The following is a 25331-nucleotide window of genomic DNA, read 5'->3' as shown; positions in this document are numbered from 1 at the left end:
ATTTTAAGACCACATTAAAAAGGGTTCAAAGGCGGAAGGACGAAGGCAGCAAATAGACCATTCCCACGAAAACACGCGAATCCTAGGAGATCCGAATCGGGTTAGCGACTTAGGCCTGAAACGACACCGTTTTGGGGCTTCTGAAACCTGGCCAAAACGATGTCGTTTGATGATGTCTATATAAGCCAATTTTTTAAAAAAAAATTTCATTTCCACTCAGATTGAAAAAAAAACCTAGGGCTCACTTTTTTCTCTAGAGTCGTTCCCCATCTGGCCATAGGGCCGTTGTCACCCCGTCATGGCCACCTATCATCGGCGACAACGACCGTCACCTCCGGTGGCCGAAGTTACAAAAAAATTACTTTTTTAGCCCTTTTTAACCCCTAGGGCCCCGGTTTGAAGTAAAATGACGAAACCCTAAGAGATATTTAAGAAACCTTTCAGTTCTTGATTTATTTTCTCATACAATGAAAATCCGATGAGACTATCTTTCATCAGAGACAGTGGCCTCAGCCTCTCATGGTGAAGAACAAAGTGGCGCAGGTAAGAAATAATAATAAATTTTTTATTTATATTTTTGCAAAAATAAAATAGATAAAACAAACTACCTTTTTTTTTAACTTGTTGCGTTTTTTTTTATTTGATTTCTTTATGCATCCGTAAAAATACAATATGTTCATTAGGCTTCTATAGCTAATTACATATATTTTTTCTTTTCTTTTTCGTTGTTTTTACTATCTCTGTCCACTGTCTCATTTCTTTTTTTTTCCTTTGTAGGTATTCGTTGCAAGGTCAACGGTGCTAGGGGGCCTTTCCTTGCCATTTCGGTGAAAAAAATGGGAGAGACCTTGAGCTGCGTGACCACTAATGTGGCGAAGGAGCGACACCAAAACTCTTAAGGTGAAATTGGGGTTTCTGTTAGTTTAGAATAGTTGGGCTATTGGGCTTTGGGTTATTGGGCATTAGGTTTAACAGATGGATTTGGCTATTGGGCTCTTTTTTATTTGGGCCAATCTATTTTTGTAAATGGACTTGGACTTTTTATTTTTAGTTTTATTTTGGGCCAGATGAATTTGGCCCACTACAATACTAAGATATGTATATCATGTAAAGCCCTCAACCTGATCTGATTCATTGGGTCCAAATGTTGGGTGTTACCACATTAATCACTTAACAAAATTTAGTAAAATAGTTAGCAATTTCCCTTACTTAAAACATTTATCTGTTTATTTTATTGAAAAACTCCATATAAAATAACAACGGAAAGTAATTAATTAAAAATATACATATTGCTTTGATCTTGGTACAATTTATTGTAACACATGGTTTACAAAAGACAATCTCTTAGGGTGTAGTCCTACTAAATGCCAATTTTTCCAAAACACACATTGTATGCATTGTATCCCCGTTGGCATCATCTCTGGCACATTCCTGGCGTTGTCTCTCCTAGCCCTCTCACTTAAACAACAATACCTGAAATATAAACATATCATTAGTAAGTTCATAGGAACTTAATGAGTTTTGATCACAATATGCCTTTTAACCTTTCTTGATAAATTCTTCATCTTGAATGTTGAATCTCCCTATATATATATCTTTGGCGGATACCTTCAAACTATCAGTTATATAATTTCGTACGTATACGCTACTTATCATTTATGTCATATCGCCATTCATCCAACTACTTGGCTGACTTCAGGTCTTGACAGTCGATACTATCTTTTTTCTTTTCTCGTTAGACAACTTTCAACAGTTATTTTCGAATAGAAAATCACAAGCACTATTCTTGGTGGATACCACTTACTGTTCATACCTTTGGTGGATACCCATACTGATTTTGCTAAATCAAATCATAATTTAGACAATACCCTGATTCAACCCAACTCATACTCCTATTGATGGAGAACCCTCTAGATCGTTCAGAAGAATTATACACATTTTTGTTACAAGGCATATGTAACACCTCTAACCTGTATCCGTTGCCAGATTAGGGTTACGAGGCACTACCTAACTCAATACAGTCTAACACAGTCATTTATCACAATTCATGTCTACTAATCATATTTCATATACAAACCATTTTTTTTTCGAACCAACTAAATCATTACTCAAGCCGAATCTTATAACCAAACATTATCATACATATATACTTCGAAACATACTTCCCAAAAGAGCTTATAACATGACCAAATATATATAATAATTAGTATTTCTAACAAGCCATTTCGCATGGCCACTTATATACAACTCAAAATTAACCATAGTCTATACATGCTTTATGCCATAATATCAAGCTCTGGCAGGTGCGCGAGCTTCAGATCTATCAACAGTGTCTTTAGTTCCTTTCTGGCTACTACTCACATTACCCGTGTTTCTGGGTGGTCAACCTCTAGCTATCATGTTACTCGGTCTCATATTCTGTACAGTTTCTTTTTCAACCAACTCGGGACAATCACGAATGAAATGATCTAATGATCTATATTTAAAACAGCCCCAATCATTCAATCTACAATCACCGGGATGACGCTTACCACAATGTCTGCACTTGGGTCAGTTAGGTTTGATGTTACCAACACTAGCTATTGAGGTCGCTTTCGAACTCACAGGTGGTCTGCCTCGATCTCGTCTAGAATAACCCACAGCAGCCTTTGAATGGCTAAAATCATCTCGAAACTTCTTTGATGTCGACTGAAATCTTACTCGATGATCTTTTTCGTGAATCTCTAGCTTCAAAGTCAGCTTTTCTTTTCTCTTTCCTGAGTTCTTCAGCTTTGCATGCTCGCTCGACAAGTACCAAAAACTCTTTGATTTCCAGAATCTAACTAATAACTTGATGTCTTCATTTAAACCATCCTCAAACCTCTTACACATAATTGCTTCGGTCGATACATATTCTCGATCATATCTGCTGAGTCTCACAAAATTCCCTCTCATATTCTGTCACTGTCATGCGACCCTGTTTCAACTCAAGGAATTCTTTACGTTTCTGATCTGTAAATCTCTAACTGATATATTTCTTCCGAAATTCAGTCTGAAAGAACTCCCAAGTAACACGTTCCTTAGAAACCTCACAACCTGAGAGATATATAGCTCAACTAACTTATCAAGTGAATAATCCATGTGTACCGGAATGAAATGAGCCGACTTAGTCAGTTTATTGATAATTACCCAGATCGCATCTTTCTTACTCAGTGGCAGAGGCAAACCTGATACAAAATCCATCGTGATTCTATCCTATTTCCACTCGGGAATCATAATCGGTTGTAGTAACCCAAACGGTACCTAATGCTCAGCTTTGACTTGCTGACAGATTAAACATTTCGCAACAAATTCCGAAATATCACGTTTCATGTCATGCCACCAATAGAGCTGTTTCAAATCATTATACATTTTCGTGCTTCCTGGATGAATAGAATAATGACTACTATGTGCGTCATTCAAAGTCATCTGAATCAATTCTAAATTTCTCGGAACACATAATCGACCTTTAAATCTTAAACAGTCATCGGAATCAACTTGAAACTCTGAATCAAGGTTTGAATCACATTGAGCTCGTTTTGCTAATATTTCATTATAAACTTTCTGAGCTTCACAAATCTACTGGAAAAACAACGGTCTCGCTTTCAACTCAACTACAATCGAGCCATCGTCAAATAGAGTCAACTGAGTATTCATTACACGTAGAGCAAACAAAGATTTCTGACTTAATGCATTAGCAACGACATTTGCTTTTCCCAGATGATAATCAATTACTAACTCATAATCTTTTAGCAACTCTAATCATCTTCGTTGTCGCAAATTCAAATCTCTCTGAGTCATTAGATATTTCAAACTCTTGTGATCAGAATACACATGACATTTCTCACCGAACAAATAATAGCGTCAAATCTTCAATGCAAACACAACGGCTGCTAACTTTAAATCGTGTGTTTGATAATTCTTTTCATGCGTTTTCAACTATCTCGAGGCATAAGCTATGACTTTTCCTTCCTGTATCAAAACACAAACTAGGCCACTCAACGATGCATCACTATAGATCACAAATTCTTTATTCGATTCTGGTTGTACTAACACTGGAGAGCTTCAGTTAACAGGGCTTTCAACTGATCGAAACATTTCTAGCATTTCTCGGACCATTCAAATTTTACATTTTTCTGAAGCAATCTCGTCAACGAAGTCACAATCATTGAAAAGCCTTTCACAAATTATTTATAGCCTGCAAGTCCCAGAAAGCTACGAACTTCGGATACATTTGTTAGAGGTTTCCAATCCATTATTGCAGAAATTTTGCTCCGATCGACTCTTATACCCGATGCTGACACTATATGTCCCAGAAAACCAGAAAACCAACTTCTCGTAACCAGAATTCACATTTACTGAACTTTGCAAATAATTGTTTATCTCGCAGAGTCTGCAACACGATTCTCAAATGCTCGGCATGCTCAATTTATCTCGTGAGTAAATATATCATCAATAAATATGACAACAAATCGGTCTAAGTACAGTTTAAAAATTCGGTTCATCAAGTCCATAAAGATTGCGGGAGCATTCATTAATCCAAAAGGCATAACTAAAAATTCATAATGTCCGTACCTCGTTCAAAAAGTGATTTTTGGCACATCGGATTCTCTTACTCACAACTGATAGTAACCAGATCTTAGATCTATTTTTGAGAACACAGTAGCCCCTTTCAACTAATCAAACAAATCGTCTATTTTGGGCAGAGGATACTTGTTGTTGATTGTCACTTTATTGAGATGTCTATAATCAATGCACATTCTCATAGTTCCGTCTTTCTTTTTCACAAATAATACAAGAGCACCCCAAGGAGAGAAACTCAATCGTGTAAATCATGTATCGATTAATTCTTGCAACTGAGATTTCAAATTCGGCAATGAATAAAACATATACATTTAAATTCAAAAACATTTATTTACTTATGAACTTACCTCGTATGGAAACGAAGGGATCAGATCAACTACTCGTCAACTTTCGATTTCCCCCGAGCTAAATTTGATTTCTTTCTTTCTTGATCTATACGAATTCAAATTTAACTCATTTAATCACCTATTCATTCAATTTCATCCAAAAATACCTATTTGGACATTTTTGCACTTTAGCCCCTAAAGTTTCACATTTATTCAATTTAGTTCCCATTTTACAAATACACAAAATTCACACAATTCAATATAACCCAAGCTTATCCGAATTGCTATAGTGCCCCTAGCAGCCCAAAACTTTCATTATTTAACATTTCAACCACTCAATTTGCATATTTCACAATTTAATCCCTTTTTGACATTTTGTCAAAAATTACTTTACAAAACATATTAATCTATCAACAATTATTCATTTTCCATCATCAACATTCAAAAACATCAAGCTATCATCAATGGAAACCCACAAATTCATCAACCAATTCAAAAATTAGGGCATGGGTTAGCTAGAACACGAAGCAACAATCTCAAAAACATAAAAATAATTAAAAATAGGACAAAATATCTTACCAATCGAGCAAAATAAGCATGGCTGAATTCTAGCTATGGTTTCTCCATGTTAGAACCGGTTGAAGTGTTTTTGTGAAGAAGATGGACATATAATTCTTATGTTATTTTATCATTATTAATTATTTTACCTTTATAACCTTATAAAGTATTACTAATTTCAAAATTACCAAGCCAACACATTCCACTATCACCATTTATGGTCTAATTACCATATAAGGACTTAAACTTTAATGTTGTATAGCTATTAGACACTTTTAGCTTATAGAACACAACTTTTACGCTTTACGCGATTTAGTTCTTTTTACCGAATTAAGCATTCAAACAGTAAAATTTCTTTACGTAACTTTCACACATATATAATCACATGCTGTAAATACCAACAAAATATTAAAATAATTTTCTAACTTCGGATTTATGATTCTAAAACCACTATTCTAATTTAACTAAAATCGGGCTGTTATAGCACAAGACATCCAATATATCGAACAACTCAAATTTCATTAGGGCTCAAAACAAGACATAATACTATGCAAATACAATGAATACCAGTTAACTCAAAATTTCACCTTCATAGCATAATAATTCAAATTGACGGACTCTTATATCAAATAAGCCCATTTACTATACTGACAGATAATAACGGCAGATACCCTCTTTGGACATGCTAAATCATACTTCTTTTCAAGAAACTTCCTTTAAAACTTATTCAATTTATCACAAAACTTTTCACACTAAAGTTTCGGATAGATCATATCCTTAACATAAACTTACCAGAATATGCCACTAGCGCTAGACAGAATACGCCACAAAGGCTAACATAATATCACAAAAGGCTAACATAATGCCACCAAGGCTAGCAGAATGCTACAAAGGCCCAATTAGAATACACCATAAAGGCCAAATTAGAATACGCCACAAAGGCTAACAGAATACCACCAAGACACCCCATAAACTGTTGTATTTGTGATATGGATTTGCCTAAACTCAAATTGTGTGAGGTTTGCCCCTCAACACCCTGGGACACGTAGAGAACCCCGGTCGATAAATGTGACTCATCCACCCTTTTTAGAATACGTCATGGCCATGGACTTTTCTTCAGAATTTTCATATCAGAATTCGTGTTTACTGTCTCAACGGACTTCATCGAATACCACCACGGTGTCCAAACTCACATCACAACCTCTCCACACTCAGATACACCCCACTCCCAAACATTTTCAATCTTACATAACATATCCAATTTAAACCTATATTCAAGTACGCTAACTCATTTTCTTAATCAAATCGTACCTCAATACATGCTTCAGATGCATCAACACAATCACATCACACAGTATACATTCTAGACATAAGTTTTTCAGTATCACATACACTCATACACACAATTCATCATATTCTAGACTCACAAAGACTTATATTAGGAAATACATTCTTATTTTTCAGCAATCATTCATGTACTCACACACTATTTTCAGGAATATCAATTACAAACAATATACTTATATGAACTTTTATGAGTTGATATTAGAGACTCACTTGAAACTCACTTTGCAAAATATCAAAATCTTCAATTCTGAATGTCTTTCACAAACTCGTAGCATCAACTGCTTAAAAGAACGTGGGTTAACCATTAAAAATCATTTATAAACATATTGCTAACATCACATCTACAGATAACCCCCATGCATGACCTTTTAATCATAGCTTACTGAATGTATATATCATAGTACCCTTAATCTTAACATGCAAAGTTGTCAGACTTACTAGGAGATAGAACATCCTCTGTTTATTCCTAAGAATCCTTACCTTCCAATTTACATAAGAATAGCAACCACCAATAACATTTTATATTTAAGAATTTAAGAGTCATTTTTGAAGGAAGAAGAAACTTTCTCACTAACCCTACTCACACACACATATATATAATCCACTTCTACTTAGTAGAATTTGACAAGTGTTAAGAAACTTTAAAATATGCCCTTCTTAATGGGTTACAGAATCCGAAAGAATCATAAATGAGAGTCTTGTCCAAAAACTATTTGACCAATCAGTTTAATTGGTTTATAACCAGATCTAGTTATCAAGACTTGCTCTTCACAGTGCTTGAACAAACTAGGCAAATTATACATTTGGCCGTAACCTACAAGAGCTTATTTTTCTTTTACTGAATTCTTTCTTTTATTGAAGAACACGTCAAAAACTAAATCTTGATATACTTCCATGGGCAGATACTCAATTTGCCAAGAAATAAATTCGCCAGAATTTATAGTTTGGCGAACTAACCACCAGAGTGTGCCAGAATAGACAACTTCACGTACACACGCCTTCAATTCGATTCATCTAGATTTGGGGTGTGACATATCATAGATGGGTGCGAAACTTTCCAAGTTGTCTCCCTTTACTAACTTCGAAAAACACACTAGAGTTTTTTAGATTTCAACTATGTAATTTTTGTAAAGGTTAAATCACTATTTGGAAACTAAATTTGGTAACTATTTTTATATTGGGATTTGAATTTTTTTTTTAAATTAGTTCTTGAATTTGACAATAATTTTTATATTGAGACTTGAATTAGGTAATTATTATTGTATTGAGGCTTGAGCTTTTTTTTTCAAGTTAGTCTTGTACTTAATAATTGTTCACACATTAAGGTCTAAACTTAGGGTTTTCAAGAAAATTTCATTGGCTAACTTGGACAAAAAAAGATCAAGCTTTAATGTGAGAAAAATTACCAAATTTAGGGATTAAATTGAAAAAAAATTCAAAACCCAACATGAAAAAGAAAAAAATTGTATTGACCCTCTTTGTAAATTAGGATCCACACAAAGCTCAACCAAGCTTGTAGTCGAAATGAGTGGATGGTAAGGATGACAAAATCCGATCCTCCCCATGGATTTCAAATTTGGAGCGAATTTTTTTGTTTGAAAAGTGGATGCAGGGCGGGCAAATTTTTTTTCTTTTGGATAGTGATATAGAGCAATTATGGTAATTGCTTGTCTTGCTTCGACCCGTTCCACTATATACACTTACCATTTTATCCTTGTATATATAAACTATTAAAAAGTTAAAAATGTAATAACGTAATATATAAAAAAAATCTTACATTTTATGTTTAAATATTTTCTAGAGAATTATATTTAAATATTTACTTGACTTTAAAAAAATTAAAATAAATTAAAGATAAGTAGTAACAATTAAATTGGAGTGGAGCAAAATGGGGTGGGATGGAGATGGATGCATCTAACATCTGTGGAAATAATAATAAATTTTAAAATTATACATCTATAATGAAACAGGACAGATAACAAAGTAAAATATATCAATTGTAGAACGATAATAAATTTAACAATATTCACTTCGTAGCACTCTTTTACCGTCTCCGATGGATGGGGTTATAACTCACAACATGAACTTGACAGGTATTTTTTTTAATATATTTCAAGGACAGGAAGCGCTTATGTTTGGTTGGTTTGATTGATAGCTACCACAGAAAATTTTAAGGATATCTGGGAATTTGAATCCTTAAAATTAGTTGTCTTTTTGAATAATTTATCCACAAATTCTACCTTACAAATACCCATCACCATCTCCCCTGTTTCAATCATGTCGTCTATTTGAGTTAGAACATCATTTAGACTAATAAATAAATAAACAAACCCATCCGAATAAAGATTGTGAATAATGGGTTCTTCTTCTCTTACAACCCGCCTCCTTGCTCTTGCACTTTCAGTCTCTCTTTTATTCACTTCCTCCTCCGGCCATGGTCACTCTTGGGACCCCTATACCGATAAGGCCAAAATGATCCACCATGATGGTCCGATGCTCACTGGGAACGTTAAACTAGCCTTAATGTGGTACGGAGATTGTGGAAAAGACATAAAGAATACGATGAGGAATTTCATAAAATCGTTGGAGTTGCCAGGCAAAGACCACCTTCAACCTCAAGTCACCCGTTGGTGGGAAGTGGTGGAAAGTTATCAAGCCATGATGCCAGGTGCAAAGCCTGGGAAAAGCCCCAAAATCAAGGTGGAAGTGGTGAAACAATTGACTAATAAAGCATATAAACATGGAAAAGTCTTGACTTTGCAAGCACATATCCCAATTCTTATCGAGGAACTCACTAAGGGCGATACTAATGTCCTTCCGGTCATCGTTGCCGCAAGAGATGTCTCCATTCAAGGACTTTGCAATGGAAAGTGTGCCGATCATCTACTTACTGGTAACCAATTTCCTTTTCTTCCTTTGAATCTCTTTAAATATTATTATTTATTGGTTATAATGTTTTGGAAATTACAGAGGATCCCAAGCCGCGCCCATACATCATCGTCGGGAACCCAGAAACTGAGTGCCCTGAAGAATGTGGATGGCCTTTCGTTCCCGCTAAACCTGGCTCAAAAGGACCAGTCCTTAAACCACCAAGTGGCAATATGGCAGCTGATGCTATGGTCATTGCCTTCGCCAGCGCTTTGGCTGATGCGGTCACAAACCCTATGGAGAACGGCATCTACCATGAGAACAGCGCCACTCCTATGGGTCCTGCCGCTGTTTGCAAAGGCATTTTTGGCCCTGGCGCTGCCCCTGGAAACCCTGGCAAGGTCCAAACCGACCCCAAAACTGGTGGAAATTTCAATGCTCATGGCAATAATAGAAAAAGATTCTTGCTTCCTGCAATCTGGAACCCCGCTACTAAAGCTTGCTGGACTCTCTAAGGGAGGTGGTTATGCAAATTAGAGAGAAAATATTAAACCCACACACACACACACACAAAGAAAAGTTTTTTTTTTTGATGTTCTAATTCTTTTGTATCTTTGTTCTATTTCTAAAAATTAAATTAACGGTAGAAACTTCCCTCCAACATTTTCAAAAAAACAATTTCACTTAATCGAGTAATTAAATTTTTAAAATACGTTTTTGTTAGGGATCGACCCGGTTAAGCAACAAGTAACAAAAATAGCAGAATAAATTGAGAAATTGAACACACAAATTTAACGTGGAAAAACTCCTCCAAAGAGGATAAAAAACTACGGGTAAAGATAATTTTATTATAATGGAAAAAGAACGAAGAGTACAAAAGATGGAGATAAAAACTAAACCCCGAAAACCCGAAAACAAAGAACTCTCAAAACGTAAACACAAAATTCTCTAAATGTGTTATGAGTTCTAATCTCTAAATTGGTGTTATTACTAAGGTTGTAAAAGAGCCTATTTATAGGATAAATTTATATGTCAAATAATAATAAAATAATCTAAAATAATCAGTGTTTGACTGAAACAAATAAACAGAGTTTAACTAAAATATTATTTCTCAAATTTGATTGAAAATAGGAGTCATACTTAACAAATCTCCACATTGACTCATATTTCCACAACGCCATCTTTGCTAAAGCCCGCCACGAGCCTATCTTGAACTATGCAGGGAATTAACTAAGTCGAATCTGTGCTTAGAAGCTGGAAGACTTCTATCCCTTGACTTGTACACTACCAAATCAAAACTAACCCGGGTCTGATTTTCACGAACACAGTGCCCTAACTTTTCAAAACCTGCATCCAAAAGAGAACCTCTCTTCAATGAAATGGTCATACATTTTTCCCTCCTATGACCAAGTTGTCTTCGCTCCAAACAAGTTGACTTCGACTTTGTAACGGATGAGGGACGTCCGATTTCACCGGTCACTATAGAACCTTCCAGAATATAAAGAATGCCAGTTCTTTTACCTTTTAACAAAACGAGAGCTCCATGAGATACTTTAATACCGTTTGACTCGATGTTGATTCTGCATCCTTTCAAGTCTAAATTACTCAAGGAGATGAGATTCTTTCGTAAATCAGGTACATACCTGACATTTGAAAGTGTCCTAATTGTCCCATCGTGTGTCTTGATTTTAACAGTTCCAATACCAACTACCTTACTAGATGAATAGTTTCTCATGTGCACAACTCCACCTTCAACCGAACTATATGTAAAGAACCATTTTCTATTGGGACACATGTGGACAAAACATCTCGAATCTAGGATCCACTTGGACGTGAGCTTGGAGTTATCGCTCGTTAACACTAACAAGAAATCATCACCGCTTTCATCGGCCAAATTAGCACCAGCTACATCTTCCTCGTTACTCTCAGTAGCTCTTTTATTTCGCAGTTTATAACAATCTGCTTTGACGTGACCTCACTTTTTATAATAGCGACACCTTTTGTCTTGTTTCTTTGATGCTACTAAAACGGAAGCTTGCCTACCTGCCTTGCTATCCAAATGAAGCTCATTGTCGAGTTTGTCTCTACTCAACAAATGACCCTTCACATCTTCAAACGAGATTTTGTCTCTGCCATAAATTAGGGTCTCCCTGAAAAACTTGTATGAATGGGGTAAAGAGCACAATAATAGCATAGCTTGATCTTCATCATCAATATGAACCTCAACGTTCTTTAAATAATTTAAAAGAGTAATGAATTGATTGATGTGATCTCTAAAAATCTCACATTCGTTCATGCGAAACGTAAATAAACATTGTTTCAACACTAAACGGTTAGCCACAGACTTAGTCGCATAAAGAGTTTCTAACCTTTTCCACAATGCGGATGAGGTCTTCTCCATCAATACCTCCTGCAATACCGTATTTGCGAGGCACAACTGGATTACAGACAAGGCCTTTTCATCAAGCTCTTCCCATTCTGTTTTATTTAGATTCTCAGGCTTTTTCCCAGTAACAACCTTTTTCAAACCGGATTAAACTAGAATTGTCATCATCCAAACTTGCCACAGATTGAATTTTTTCTCACCATCGAACTTCTCAATTTCAAACCTTATTGTTGCCATATCTGAATGAGCTGATTTATAAAAATTGAACTAGCTCTGATACCACTTGTTAGGGATCGACCCAATTAAGCAACAAGTAACAAAAATAGCGTAATAAATTGAGAAATTGAACACACAAATTTAACGTAGAAAAACTCCTCCAAAGAGGATAAAAAACCACGGGCAAAAATAATTTTATTATAATGAAAAAAGAACGAAAAGTATAAAAGATGGAGATAAAAACTAAACCCCGAAAACCCGAAAAAAAAAAGAACTCTCAAAACGTAAACACAAAATTCTCTAAATGTGTTATGAGTTCTAATCTCTAAATGGGTGTTATTACTAAGGTTGTAAAAGAGCCTATTTATAGGCTAAATTCATATGTCAAATAATAATAAAATAATCTAAACTAATCAGTGTTTGACTGAAAGAAATAAACAGAGTTTAACTAAAAGATTATTTCTCAAATTTGACTGAAAATAGGAGTCATACTTAACAGTTTTTAATTTGTTTTTAAAAAAAGCAACTAAGCCCCTGCTTCTTTTTTCACTTAATAAGATACTTAAACTTTTAAAATATATCAAAAAGACCTTCAAACTTTTTCAAAAAAAGCAATTAGACTATTGTTTTTTTTTTGCACGCAATTAGGTATTTGAACTTTTAAATGCATTAAAAAAACCCTCAAACTTTTTTAAAGAAAAGCAATTAAGTCCCTGATTTTTTTCACTCAATTAGGTACTTGAACTGTAAAATGCATCAAAACGGTTCTTTAACTGTTAACTTTAACAATTGACCATTAAAGTTAACTACCCCTAATTTTTCCGGTTAAAATCACCCCGTGTCACAACCACGGTGTGACATGTGGCAAAAATTTTAAAAAAAAAATCAATAAAATTTATAAAAATTATTAAATTTTAATAAAAAAATTAAAAATTATAAAAAATTATTAAAAATTATAAAAATAGAAAAATTTTATAAAATATTGTAAAATTTTATAAAAATTATAAATCCATCAAAAAGACCCTTTAACCATTAACTTTAACTGGTGACCGTTAAATTTAACGACACCCAATTTTTTTAGTTAAAGTCATCATGTGTCGCAACACAGTATGACATGTGGCGAAAAATGATAAAAAGAATAAAAATCAATAAAATTTATAGAAAAAAATATAAAATGCTTCTTTTAGTACAATAATTTTTATAATTTTTTTTTACTAATTTTATATTTCTTTACATTTTTTATAACTTCTTACGACTTTATAAAAATTTATAATTTTTTTTCTATATTTCTATATTTTTTATAAAATAAATTTACGATTTTTATAATTTTTTCTAATTTTTAATATTTTTATTAAAATTTAATTATTTTTATAACTTTTATTAATTTTTATTTTTATTATTTTTTGTCACGTGTCACGTTGTGGTTGTTACACGTGGTGGTTTTAACTGAAAAAATTAGGGGTGGTTCAAGTACCCAATTGAGTGCAAAAAAAAGTAGGGACTTAATTGATTTTTAAAAAAATTTTAAGTGTCTTTGTATTATAGTATTGTAAAAGTTAAAGTACCTAAGTGAGTGCAAAAAAAGAAAAAAAAAGGAGCTTAATTGCTTTTTTTGAAAAAGTTTAAGGGTCTTTTTACACTCTTAATCCCTTTTTATTAACTTTTATTAATTTTTATTTTTATTATTTTTTGTCACATGTCACGTTGTGGTTGTTACACGTGGTGGTTTTAACTAAAAAAATTAGGGGTGGTTCAAGTACCCAATTGAGTGCAAAAAAAAAGTAGGGACTTAATTGATTTTTTAAAAAAATTAAGTGTCTTTGTATTACAGTATTGTAAAAGTTAAAGTACCTAAGTGAGTGCAAAAAAAAGAAAAAAAAAAGAGCTTAATTGCTTTTTTTGAAAAAGTTTAAGGGTCTTTTTACACTCTTAATCCCTTTTTTTATGAATTATGAAGAAGGCAAATCCCTAAAACTAATACGACTAGCGCGACTCAAGCTCAAATCACATATTGAGCGATGAACACCCTTACTGTAAGACCAACACACGGGATTATATATTCTTTTTTAAATACAGCAATTAGACTATGCAAACGTAACTAAATATTTGAATCTCTCACTATTCACTATTTGCTTCAAATAATATATATTTAGAAAATAAAACAATTATACTATGTAAATATGATAATAAAAAAGTTATTATAATACCCCCACAATATTAAAAAAATAAGGCTTAATGATAAATTTAGTCACTAGCATTTGTATTTTTTGTCAAAATGGTCCTAATTATATTTTTGAGTCCTTTTTGGTCATCAACTTTTTTTTTTTCAAACTATATTTTTTAATAGGTTTAATGAATAAATTCAAGGTTTTAAATTTGTTAGAAAAAGCAAATTGAAAAAAAGAACAAATGTTAATGGCTAAAAATAAAATTATGGCCATTTTAAGAAAACATATAAATGTCAGTGGCCAAATTTGTGATTAAGCCAAAAAGTAATATAATATGCTAACATATTCAAACTTCTTATATAATATAATACTTGGAATGCAAATAAAATTTAAGTCCAAAATACCCCTTGTAGTCATTTCCTATAGTAATTTTGCTTTTAACCCTTTTTCTAAATTGCTTGAGCTTTTGAAATTCAATTAAGTCGCACTGTTTATATATTTATTAAAATTCTATGTAAAAGTTTGGATTAAAATAATGAAATTAAATATTTAAAAATGTAAATTTTTATTGATTTTATATAAATAATAATAATAATCTCATGATAAAGTAATATAGTTTTGTGAAAATAATATTTTTTTAAATTATTGGAAAAATATGTAGCATTTAAAACTTATGCTTTTACCTATCTAATAATTTGTAGTGGGTCAGTTTCTAATAAAATAATTGGGCTTAGCTTTCTTTTTTCTGGGCTTGGCCCAAATAGTTTAATCTAAAACATAAAAATCGATTCAACTAATTTTTTTTTTTTTTTTGGATTTGCAGTCTAAAAGCGATTTTCATTGGTTGACGGCTCAACGATTTTTTATTAATCGGTTCGATGACTCTAATCCGCTTCGATTTTGAAAATACAATAAAATAAAAAAATAATTTTACAGAAATTTAATGTTTAATTTTTATTTTATTTTTGTCTCAAATTTTGCAAACCACCTACATTAAACAGTCCAGCAAGATTTAGTTTTGGGGTTCCAGATGGCTGGAAGCAAGAATTTTTTGTTCTTATTTCCATAGGCATTGAAATTTCCGCCGGTTTTGGGGTCGGTGAGAACTTCGCCGGGGTTGCCAGGGGCAGCACCACGACCGAAAATGCCTTTGCAAACGGTGGCTGGGCCGAGTTCTTTAGCCTTGTTTGAATGGTAGAGAGCATCGTTCATTGGGTTGGTGATTGCATCAACCAATGCACCCGCGAAGGCAACAACCATAGCATCTGCTGCCATGTTGCCGCTTGGTGGTTTAAGGACTGGTCCCTTTGGACCCATGTCAGCCGGGAAGAAAGGCCATCCGCATTCTCCAGGGCACTCCGTTTCTGGGTTACCGACTATGATGTATGGTCGCGGATGGGGATCCTCTGTAATTTCCAAAAGCGTCAATCATCATATGCAATAATCTCCAAAGGACCTAACTACCACAACCAAAAATAAAAAAGCTTACCAGTAAGTAAATGATCTGCACATTGCCCGTTGCAAATTCCTTGAATAGAGACATCCCTTGCAGCAACGATGACCGGTAAGAGTTCAGTATCGCCCTTAGTGACATGCTCGATAAGCTCCGGGATATGCCCTTGCAAAGTCAAAACTTTCCCATATTTATATGTTTTCTCTCCTGATTGTTTCACCACTTTGACCTTGATTTTGGGGCTTTTCCCAGGCTTTGCGTCTGGTATCATTGATTGGTAACTTTCCACTACTTTCCACCAACAGGTAACTTGAGGTTGAAGTTTGGCTTTGGCTGGGACGGTCAATGATTTAATGAAGTTTCTCATGGTGTTCTTTATTTCCTTGCCACAATTTCCGTACCACATGATGGCTAATTTAACGGTCCCGTTGAGCATAGGACCACCGTGGTGGATCATCCGTGCCTTGTCGTTATAAGGATCGTAAGTGTGACCATGGCCGGAGGAGCAAGTGAATAAAGCAGTGACGGAAAGGGAAAGAGCCAGGAAGCGGATTGAAAGAGACGCCATGGCAGTGGCTTCCCAATCAGGTGGTTGATGTTCTAACTCAAATTAGACATGATTGAATCATGAGATTGTGATATGTATTTATAGCACTGAATTTGAAACCAAATCTATCTATTTTTGAGGACTCAAATTCATATCCTTAAGAGTTCTCTCAGATAGCTGCCTAATTTTAGAATTTCTAATAAAAAATAATGTTATTTTTTTCATATCAAAGAATACATGGAATTAGTCTTTGCATCAATATCATCAAGCCTAATATTATTGATTTAATCACTTAATAATGTAAGGAAAATATGAGTAGAAAATTAAGAATATTATTTTATTATTTTCTCTCTTTCCCTCCCTTCCAGTCAACTTTGTTTTTTCTTTTCCATTTTTCCGCCCTTTCTTTTTCTCTATTCTTCTTCTCCCTCCATTTCTCTTCTTTGATTTTCGAACCATGTTTTCTTTGATTTTGGAGTCTTTGCTTTGTTCTTATTCTATATTAAAAGAATGCAAGAGAGTGAGAAGTGAGAGTGGAAGTGGATCTCAACAAAATAAAGCTTGAAAGAGAGAAAAAAAAAATTTGGTGAAAATTATTTATAATTATTTAAAACTATAAAATTTGCCTTTTTATAATCTTTTACATTATATATATTTTATAATTTATATATTTTAAATATTTTTAAGTGATTTTGAAGAAAAAAAAGGTGATTTTACTTAGGCGTGTGACGTAGTAGTTTCTAATTGGTTAGAGGAGGCGACTGGTTTTTATTAATAGTGTTAACACTTTAGGATAAATAGTGTAGCAGAAATAAAATTTAAATCTTGAATCGTTGTGCAAAATTCTTTGAAGTACCAAATTGAGAAAACCAATTTATTTTAAGGAATAATTTGTCCATTGCTTTTTCTCTTTTACTTTGTAAGCAATAATGTCAGTTTTTGGGTTGATTACCGTTCGTCTTTTTTTCTCCCACCAATTCTCTCCTTCTTTCTTCTCTTCATTCACTTCATATGTTTTCTCTCTTTTCAGTTTGCAGATTTATTTGTGAGTATCTTTATTGTCTTCATAAGTTATGATGGACAGATGATATGTCTATCGTCACTAAAACTCCACTAACCATTAGCATTTTTTTTGGAAAGTGGGCAGCTTTTCGTCAGCTTCTTAATTTGCTTTTGTTTTGTGAATATTTCAGAATAATTAATGATTTCATGAGTTGGTTTGGACCTATGTTGTCTTAAGTTTTTTATGTATATATTTTTGTTTTTCATTATTTAATAAGCCTTCACTTTTAGAAGTTTTTAGTTGTTCTTGTAGTACAATTTTTTTATCTTACTTATGCATGTAGTCTTGCTTTTGCAAGTGATCTTAGAGATAGTTTTGTCATCGTTCTTTCCAGTTTGGTGGATGCTCAATTCTTTTGCCAATTTTTACCCATCGCTTTGGGTCATCCGAGGATGATTTTCTTACCATATTAAGTGCTTCTAATCACTCCAAATTTGTCGTGCTTAAGTTGCGACAGAGTGTTATGCTGAGACTAAAGCATTTTTTGTGTTGATAGAATTTATCTTTCATCACCTATGACAAATATCATATCATATGATCCAATTCATAGAATAAATTGATAAATTTCCCTTTCAAAAAAACAATAACATTCTAGATGTTTGGCCGTCAATGTTTGTCAGCTAGCTCTTTTTTTTTATATGATTTGGCAGGTGAGATTAAGAGGGAAGAAAGGAAAGCGTAAAAAAGATAATATCATATTTAGTCCCTGTATTTTGTCATATCTTCTAATATGGTACAATTAATTTGAAAATGTCTATTTTAGTATTTAAAATTTTACTTTGTTTATCAATATGGTACCATATATAATAGGACATTTGGCCCAATTATAGGGTGATATGTCTCACTTTTTGCTAGAATTTTTTTTCAAAAAATAGAAGAGACCTCAAATTAAATAACCCAAAAATTAGTCTAACAAAAAAAACAAATAGAGGATGAGAAAACAAATAGATTCCTAAAAGATTTGGCCACTAAACATGTTTTTTTTTATCTATTTTGAAATTGGTATTCATTTTTCTTCAATATTATGATGATTGTATTTGTTCTAAGTTTTTTTATACAAATATATTACAATTGGATCAATTTTCAATTGAAAAAAGAAGTTGCGTTCTACAAATTTTACTCCTACTTCAGTTGTTCCTTAAAAAATATCGTTGTTTATTTAATCTTTAAGCGATCCCCATTACAAAAGTTTCTCGAACCAAAGACTCAACCTTGGAATTGAATTCTGTTATATAATTAAAATAAAATAAAAATGACCCAACCTGGGGTCCGACCCAGGATCCGACCTAACATAATAAAAGGAAACCTTAAACCATATAGTAGAGGGCTCCTTCTTCTACTTCCATTTTTCTTCTCTAAAATAAGAAAACATCATTTTCTCTCATTTTGGGACTTCCATCTTTACTTTTGTTGATTCATTGTATCAACAATGGTGCGGTGAGCGTGGATCGAACACACGATCTTTAGATCTTCACCTGAGACCCAAAATGCATTGGGAGCTCCATTGGTTGCAGGTATTACTGATTTAAACCAGGATTTTACAGTATAATATATTTGTAGCAAAACGTGTGATGAACCCTCTAAAGCAAGTTGTTTACCCAAAGTAATTGAATCAAAAATGGCATATTTGATTAATTTAACAATTTATCTGTTGTATACTAGAAGGTAACTACCAGCTTCTTCTTCTTCTTCTTCTTCTTTAATACAGTAGCTGCTTCTTTCAACTTCATGTTATAGGGCACTTTTTTTTTGAGTTAAACAACTCTTAAAATTCCTGTAATGGGTTGTTAATGTATCCAATCTGCATATTAAAAGGGGAAAAGAAATTAAAGCAAATACAAGGCATATGCCTTAGCTAGTTACGTAGTTTATTATTTCAATTAATCAAAGTTAATGAGTTAAAAGGGTTAGGTTCCCCTACTTCTTTTAGAAATATAAAGATGTTAGATCTGGTTGTTCAATATGGTATCTATTACTATTTCAACTTTTTAGGTTGTCCAAATTTCTTGCAAGGAAAATGCTAACCATACATCATAACTTAAAAAGAATATGCCTTGGGATAAGTACATAGTTTCTTTTCTCTGCTATTATAACAATATTGTGCTTCTCCAAGAATTTTTTTAATTTTACTCAAAGGTTTGAATTGATAATTGTTTCATTAAATTGGGTTATCAATGAGAGCACCAAACATGGAAACAATCACAAAATCATTAGAGAGATCCTTACAAAGCTCTTCTTTGGACTATAAAAAAAGCAACCAAGATGAGGTTGAAAAAGGGATAATAGGGAGGTCTTCCACTCCAGGTGAAAGTAATTGGTTAAATTTAGGTGAGTAAAAGGCAGCTACATTAAGCCATTTGGTTTGAAATGTAACATCATGTTTTCAATGAAATTAAAACAGTGGTTTTGGGATCACAAATTCGAAGTCAAAAAAATTATTTTATTATATTTTATGGTCTACAGCATGATAGTATTATCGTATAAAAATTTTGTTAAAATTTTTTTACCATTTACATGCTTAATTTGATAGAAATGACTAAATCACGTAAAGTACAATAGTTGTGTTCTAATAGCTAAAAGTATTAAATAGCTATAGAACTTTAAAGTGGAAGTCCTTATATGGTAATTAGCCCATTAATGAGATAGTGGATGATAATGGTTTGCTAATATTGAAATTTGAATGAATTTTAAAGGTTGATTTTGGAAATAAGTAATTAAAGTTAATAATAAATAAAACCAAATTAAAACATCATTTTGCATCATCTTTCCCAACCGAGTATCAAAAAAAAGAAAGCCATTTTTGGGAGCTAGGTTTCAGCAAGCTCATTTTGTTCAATTAGGTATGAAATTTTAATATGTTTTTAATTATTTCTATGTTTTCAAGATCATTGTAGCTTAATCTAGCTAGCCCGATGACTAATTTGTGAAACTGTTAAACTGTTAGGGTTTTACCATTGATGAACATGCTTGAGTTTTGAAGTTTGATGATAGAAAATGAATGGTTGTTGTTAGATAAACAACTTTTGTAAAGGAATTTTTAGTGCAATTGTCAAATAATGGCTAAATTGAAAAATAGGAAATATTACATGGTGAAATTGTGAAATAATTGAAGTATTGTGCATGCTAAGGACCTATTTAATATTTTCCCATAGTGAGTTGTGGTTAGACCTGTCCATGGGCCGGGTGGCCCGGCCCGGCCCGACGGTCCGCCCGAAATATGGGAGGGTTTGGGTAAAAATATGGGCTTGGGCAAAAATTTAGGCCCGTTTAAAAAATGGGCCGGGCCTCGGGTAAGATTTTTTGGCCCGGGCCCGGCCCTGCCCGGCCCGAAAAATATTAAATATATTTTTTTTATTTTTAAAATATAATAGTTTTTATTTTAAGTTTATTTACTTTCATTTCCTTGACTAGTGTTACAAAATAATAATAATAAAACATCAAGTTTGTTTTACTAATCAAATGTTAGATTTTGTTACAACAATTAATACAATTAATACAATTAATAATTTGATAAATTTACTAATCAAATGTTAGATTTTATTACAACAATTAATACAATTAACAATTAATAATTTGATAATTTTACTAACAATTAATTTTAATAACAATTAGTTTTAATTTTATTTAAAAAAACTAATTTTAATTTTAATTTTAATTAAAAACGGGCCGGGCCGGGCTCGGGCCCCATATTTTTTCTTCGGGCCGGGCCAGGCCCAGGCCTAGTAAACGGGTTGAAATTTTTTTGTGGGCCCGGCCCGAACCCAGCCCGGCTCGGCCCATGGACAGGTCTAGTTGTGGTTAAATTGTGTAAATTTCCATTTTTATGAGTTAGGGACTAAATTGCAAAGAAGTAAAAGTATATGGCATTTTGCCAAAAATATGTTTTGGATTAAATTGAATGAATTATATGTTGAATTAAGTTAAATTTATGCGTATAGATCCAGTCAGACATCATACGGAGTTAGATTGAGGCAAAGAGAAAATCTCGGATTAATCGCCTCCGTATCTACGTATACTCGTCGAGGTAAATTTGTGTAATTAAATTGCGTATTTATATTTTTAATTGACTTATATGTGTGTGATTTGTATAATTTCCATGTATAAATATCGATCGCATATCCAACGATGTATGTCGATTACTGAGTCCGATTTGAACCTTAGGAATTCGTAGGATATAAATGACATGTCATTAGGGTTACCGATTTGGTTGAGGTTCTGCATGTGTTGCGGACACACCACAGCTCGTATGAGCTTATCGATTTGCAGCTTGTGAGAGCATATAGATTCATAGCTCGTATGAGCATACATGTACAGGAATTGATGGATTACAGTTTAGCACACTATGTGTGAGCTATCCCGAGTATCCAATAATATTCTAAATGGTTCAACGGGTAATGTTCTGATAGGATAAGACATGAGTTCGATACAAACTATTACAGATATACATATGAATTACATGGAAAATGATATTACATGGTATATAGGTATTTGAACTGGATGATACAAGTATATGGAATTTGATTAATTGTTGAGCTCATCCATGACTTAGTTTATATATGTGTTTACATGACTAACATGATTGATGTATATATGCTTAGGCATTTGGCCAATATATGTTGGGATATACTTTGTTTACTTACCTTATATGTGAATAAATGGTGAGTTAAATTCTATGTTATGCGAACTTACTAAGCTTAAATGATTACTTTGTGTAATTTTTGTGTTTTATAATGATTTAGAAGCTTGTTCGGGTTGGAAGCTTGTCGAAGCTATATCACACTATCCATCGGCTCTTTTGGTACATTCGATTTGTTTAATTTTGGTTATAATGGCATGTATAGGTTATTTTGGCTAATGTTGGTTTTGGTTGCGGATATGACCATTTGGTTTGAATATGCATTTTGTGTAAGCCTTGAATGGTTGTGAATTGGTACTTGTTTGAATGACTTATTTGGTGTTTTTAGTGCACAAGTTATATGTAAATTATATGACCATTTGAAGCTAGTTTTTGTATGTCATATATAGTACATTTTGATATGTTTTTAAAGAGTAAATCAAGTGGCATAATATAGCTTAGTTTTGATTAAGCCTTTGTTAGTTAAATGATTAAATCGTGTTTATATTTGCACATGTTTGAGACTTGAAATTTGAGGTGCCTAAAGGCATATTGGTTGTATGTGAATATACTACATGTTTAAGGCTTGATTTTGCTTGTTTTGGATGCATTAATATGGCTTGTTTATATGCACAATGTTGAGTGTAGGTTGATGCCAAATTGGGTGAGAAATATGGCTTGTAAAATAACATATTTTCATATACATGGGCAGAGACACGGGCGTATGTCTCAGCCGTGTGTGACACATGGCTAGGTGACACAGCTGTGTGTCCCCTGTAGTTTTCAAAGGGTTGCAAGTCAAGCTGTTACACGACCTAGCACACGGCCTGGCACACGGGCGTGTAGCTTGGCCGTGTGTCCCAAGTTAGTGAGTTACACGGGCATGTACATGGGCTATGACATGGCTGTGTGTCCCTATTTTGAATGCCCACATGGCCTAAAACACGGGCGTGTCTCTTGGCCATGTGACCCCTGCAGCTTTGAAAATTTTCAACGTTTTCTGAAAAATTCTCTGAGTTTCTGATTTAGTCCCGACTTGTTTCTAATACATATTTTGGGCCTCAAGGGCTCGTATATGGGACAATATGAATGATTTTGATTGGTTTTTGATATGTTATGAAATGTTCGAATTTCTGTTTGTTTGAACTGTAAACTCCGGTAATACTCCGTAACCTTATTCTGGCGATAAATACGGGTTAAGGGTGTTACATGAAGTGGCTATCTTTTTCTGATTTTCTTCATTTCTGGTTATCATCTTTGATTGAACAAGTTAGTGAGGAGAGATTTGATTAGTCTTGGGTTGTGACTTAAGTCATTTCATCATGCTTTCAAAGGTAAGATTCCTAGTTCTTGTTGAATATAACATCCATTTTAGTTTTTCTGAGATCATGTTCTAATATTTCATGTATATATTTTGTCTGAACTTTTTCATGTTCTGCTTTCAAACTTGTTTATGTCTGAACTCTAAACTTTCAGAAAGATTAAAACTTTGGGATTTTAGGAGAGTCCTCTAAGATCTTGCTTGTTTCTTTAACCTTCGACTTATCCTTCACCTTTCTTACTTAGAAAATAATAATGATAATAGTATACATAGTTTCAAGTATTTATTTCTAACACGAATATCATAATTAAGTAGATTAAAAGCAAATTTGATCTTTTCGGTATTATTTTTTTAACATATATTTTCTTTTAATGAACTAGAATTTGTTTCTCTAACAATATTATTATTTAAATAAATAACAATTTTCAAAATCAACACTTAAATTTATTTTGTATATTGTTTAGTTTGCATGATGCAAAGATTTTTTTAAAGAGTGATTTGCAATTATTGTGACTAGTTTTTGTATTTAATATAAGATGTTTAACATTATGGTGATGATTGATGGTTTGATTGGAGCATATTATCATAGTTATATGATAAATAAAAAGCATAAAAGATCCAATACTATATTATCATCATGACTACTTTGGACATTGATAAGCCTAAATACATATTAAGGAAGAATGAAATTGCCATAAATGTCTTAGGGGTTTGTTCATAAGATATGCAATTTATGCGTACCTTACTTAGACGAGAAGGATCTATTGCAAATTTCAGAGTTCTTTGAGATGCAATCTTTGTAAGACAAAGATTAAGAGTTCAAAAGGTTGTCTTGTTTAAGGATGATTACAACCTTTGTCAAATCTAAACTCAAATGTGTACGTGTGTTTTGCAACAAATTTAAAGGGCTCACTTTAATTTTTTTAAGAATTAAGATTTGATTATATTAGCTAGTTTGCTACCTTAATCTGTTCATGAACTGCTCATTTATTCATTTTCCTTTTGTCTTTCATCTTATTTAAATTTTATCTATAAATAATACTAGTTTTACCCTATCTTTATAACTGCCAATGAGAATTACCACCTTAGATATTTTAGTGGATCTGTCCCTTTTATGGAGCCAATACAGTTGTACTTGTTCTTTAGATTTTGACCTGACGTTTATAAGCCCACGTCGAATCCTGTAAAATGAAATTCATATCTCTCCCCCCTTTACTCCCCACTTCCTACTTGCTTCCTCCAGATTCTCTCCTCTTTGACCATCACTTCTAGCGATTTTTTGCCTCTTCTTAAGTTAGGTGAATCACCTACCACTGGCGCATTACCACCCTTGTTAGATTCTTACATCAACAATTGGTGCGGTGAGCATGAAACATTTCCTCCTCCCTAAATTTCAATAAACTCCAAATGGAAGACCCTAATAACAATACTACCTTCGGTCAAAATCATGGTCAAACATAAGACCATGCTCAGAATATGGCTCATGATCAAACCAACCTGAACTAAGGAGGTTACTATTATAACCTGTACTACTACTACTACTATGCTCAATATTACCAGCAACAATAATACCAACACCCTCAAGCTTAATCCAACCAAAACCCAGACCCTAACCTTCAACAAATGTCAGTGCTTTAGGAACAATTTAGGGTGCTCCAAGAGTAATACCAAGAATTGCTAAAATCCCAGCAACACTAGTAATAGACATACTGGCAACAACAAAAATAACTATAGTACATTATGCAAGAGCTCTTGAATGGCCAGAGGCGAGATAATGGTTGATGGGAAGATGAAAAGGAAAGAGTCTCTTTGATTAGACAAGAGCATAATGTGAACAGAGGAATAACTTGGCCAAAAGGGG

General features: G+C 33.2%; 2 protein-coding genes and 1 long non-coding RNA gene across 3 annotated transcripts; 2 read left to right on the top strand and 1 right to left on the bottom strand.

Moving 5' to 3' along the window:
* The first annotated feature begins 9109 nt into the window (after window positions 1-9109).
* LOC107950915 (protein EXORDIUM-like 6) lies at window positions 9110-10362 on the top strand. Its single transcript, XM_016885824.2, has 2 exons — window positions 9110-9726; window positions 9804-10362. Exons 1-2 carry the CDS (start codon window positions 9189-9191, stop codon window positions 10214-10216), a joined length of 951 nt encoding a protein of 316 aa, XP_016741313.1. The 5' UTR covers window positions 9110-9188; the 3' UTR covers window positions 10217-10362.
* Window positions 10363-15399: 5037 nt separating this feature from the next.
* Window positions 15400-16691, bottom strand: LOC107950547 (protein EXORDIUM-like 6). Its single transcript, XM_016885420.2, has 2 exons — window positions 15961-16691; window positions 15400-15877 (listed from the first exon to the last, which is right to left on the bottom strand). The coding sequence occupies exons 1-2, from the start codon at window positions 16490-16492 to the stop codon at window positions 15465-15467; spliced, it is 945 nt and encodes a 314-aa protein (XP_016740909.2). The 5' UTR covers window positions 16493-16691; the 3' UTR covers window positions 15400-15464.
* A 2167-nt stretch (window positions 16692-18858) lies between these two features.
* LOC121215334 (uncharacterized) lies at window positions 18859-22547 on the top strand. Its single transcript, XR_005911144.1, has 3 exons — window positions 18859-19048; window positions 21473-21558; window positions 22274-22547. It is a non-coding gene; the product is annotated as an uncharacterized lncRNA (long non-coding RNA).
* The last annotated feature ends 2784 nt before the right edge of the window (window positions 22548-25331 follow it).

The sequence above is a fragment of the Gossypium hirsutum genome, chromosome D03, assembly GCF_007990345.1.
Source record: "Gossypium hirsutum isolate 1008001.06 chromosome D03, Gossypium_hirsutum_v2.1, whole genome shotgun sequence".
Taxonomy (NCBI): Eukaryota; Viridiplantae; Streptophyta; class Magnoliopsida; order Malvales; family Malvaceae; genus Gossypium; species Gossypium hirsutum.
The sequence above is the reverse complement of the archived record's forward strand: the minus strand, read 5'-3'. Positions and strand labels throughout refer to the sequence as shown.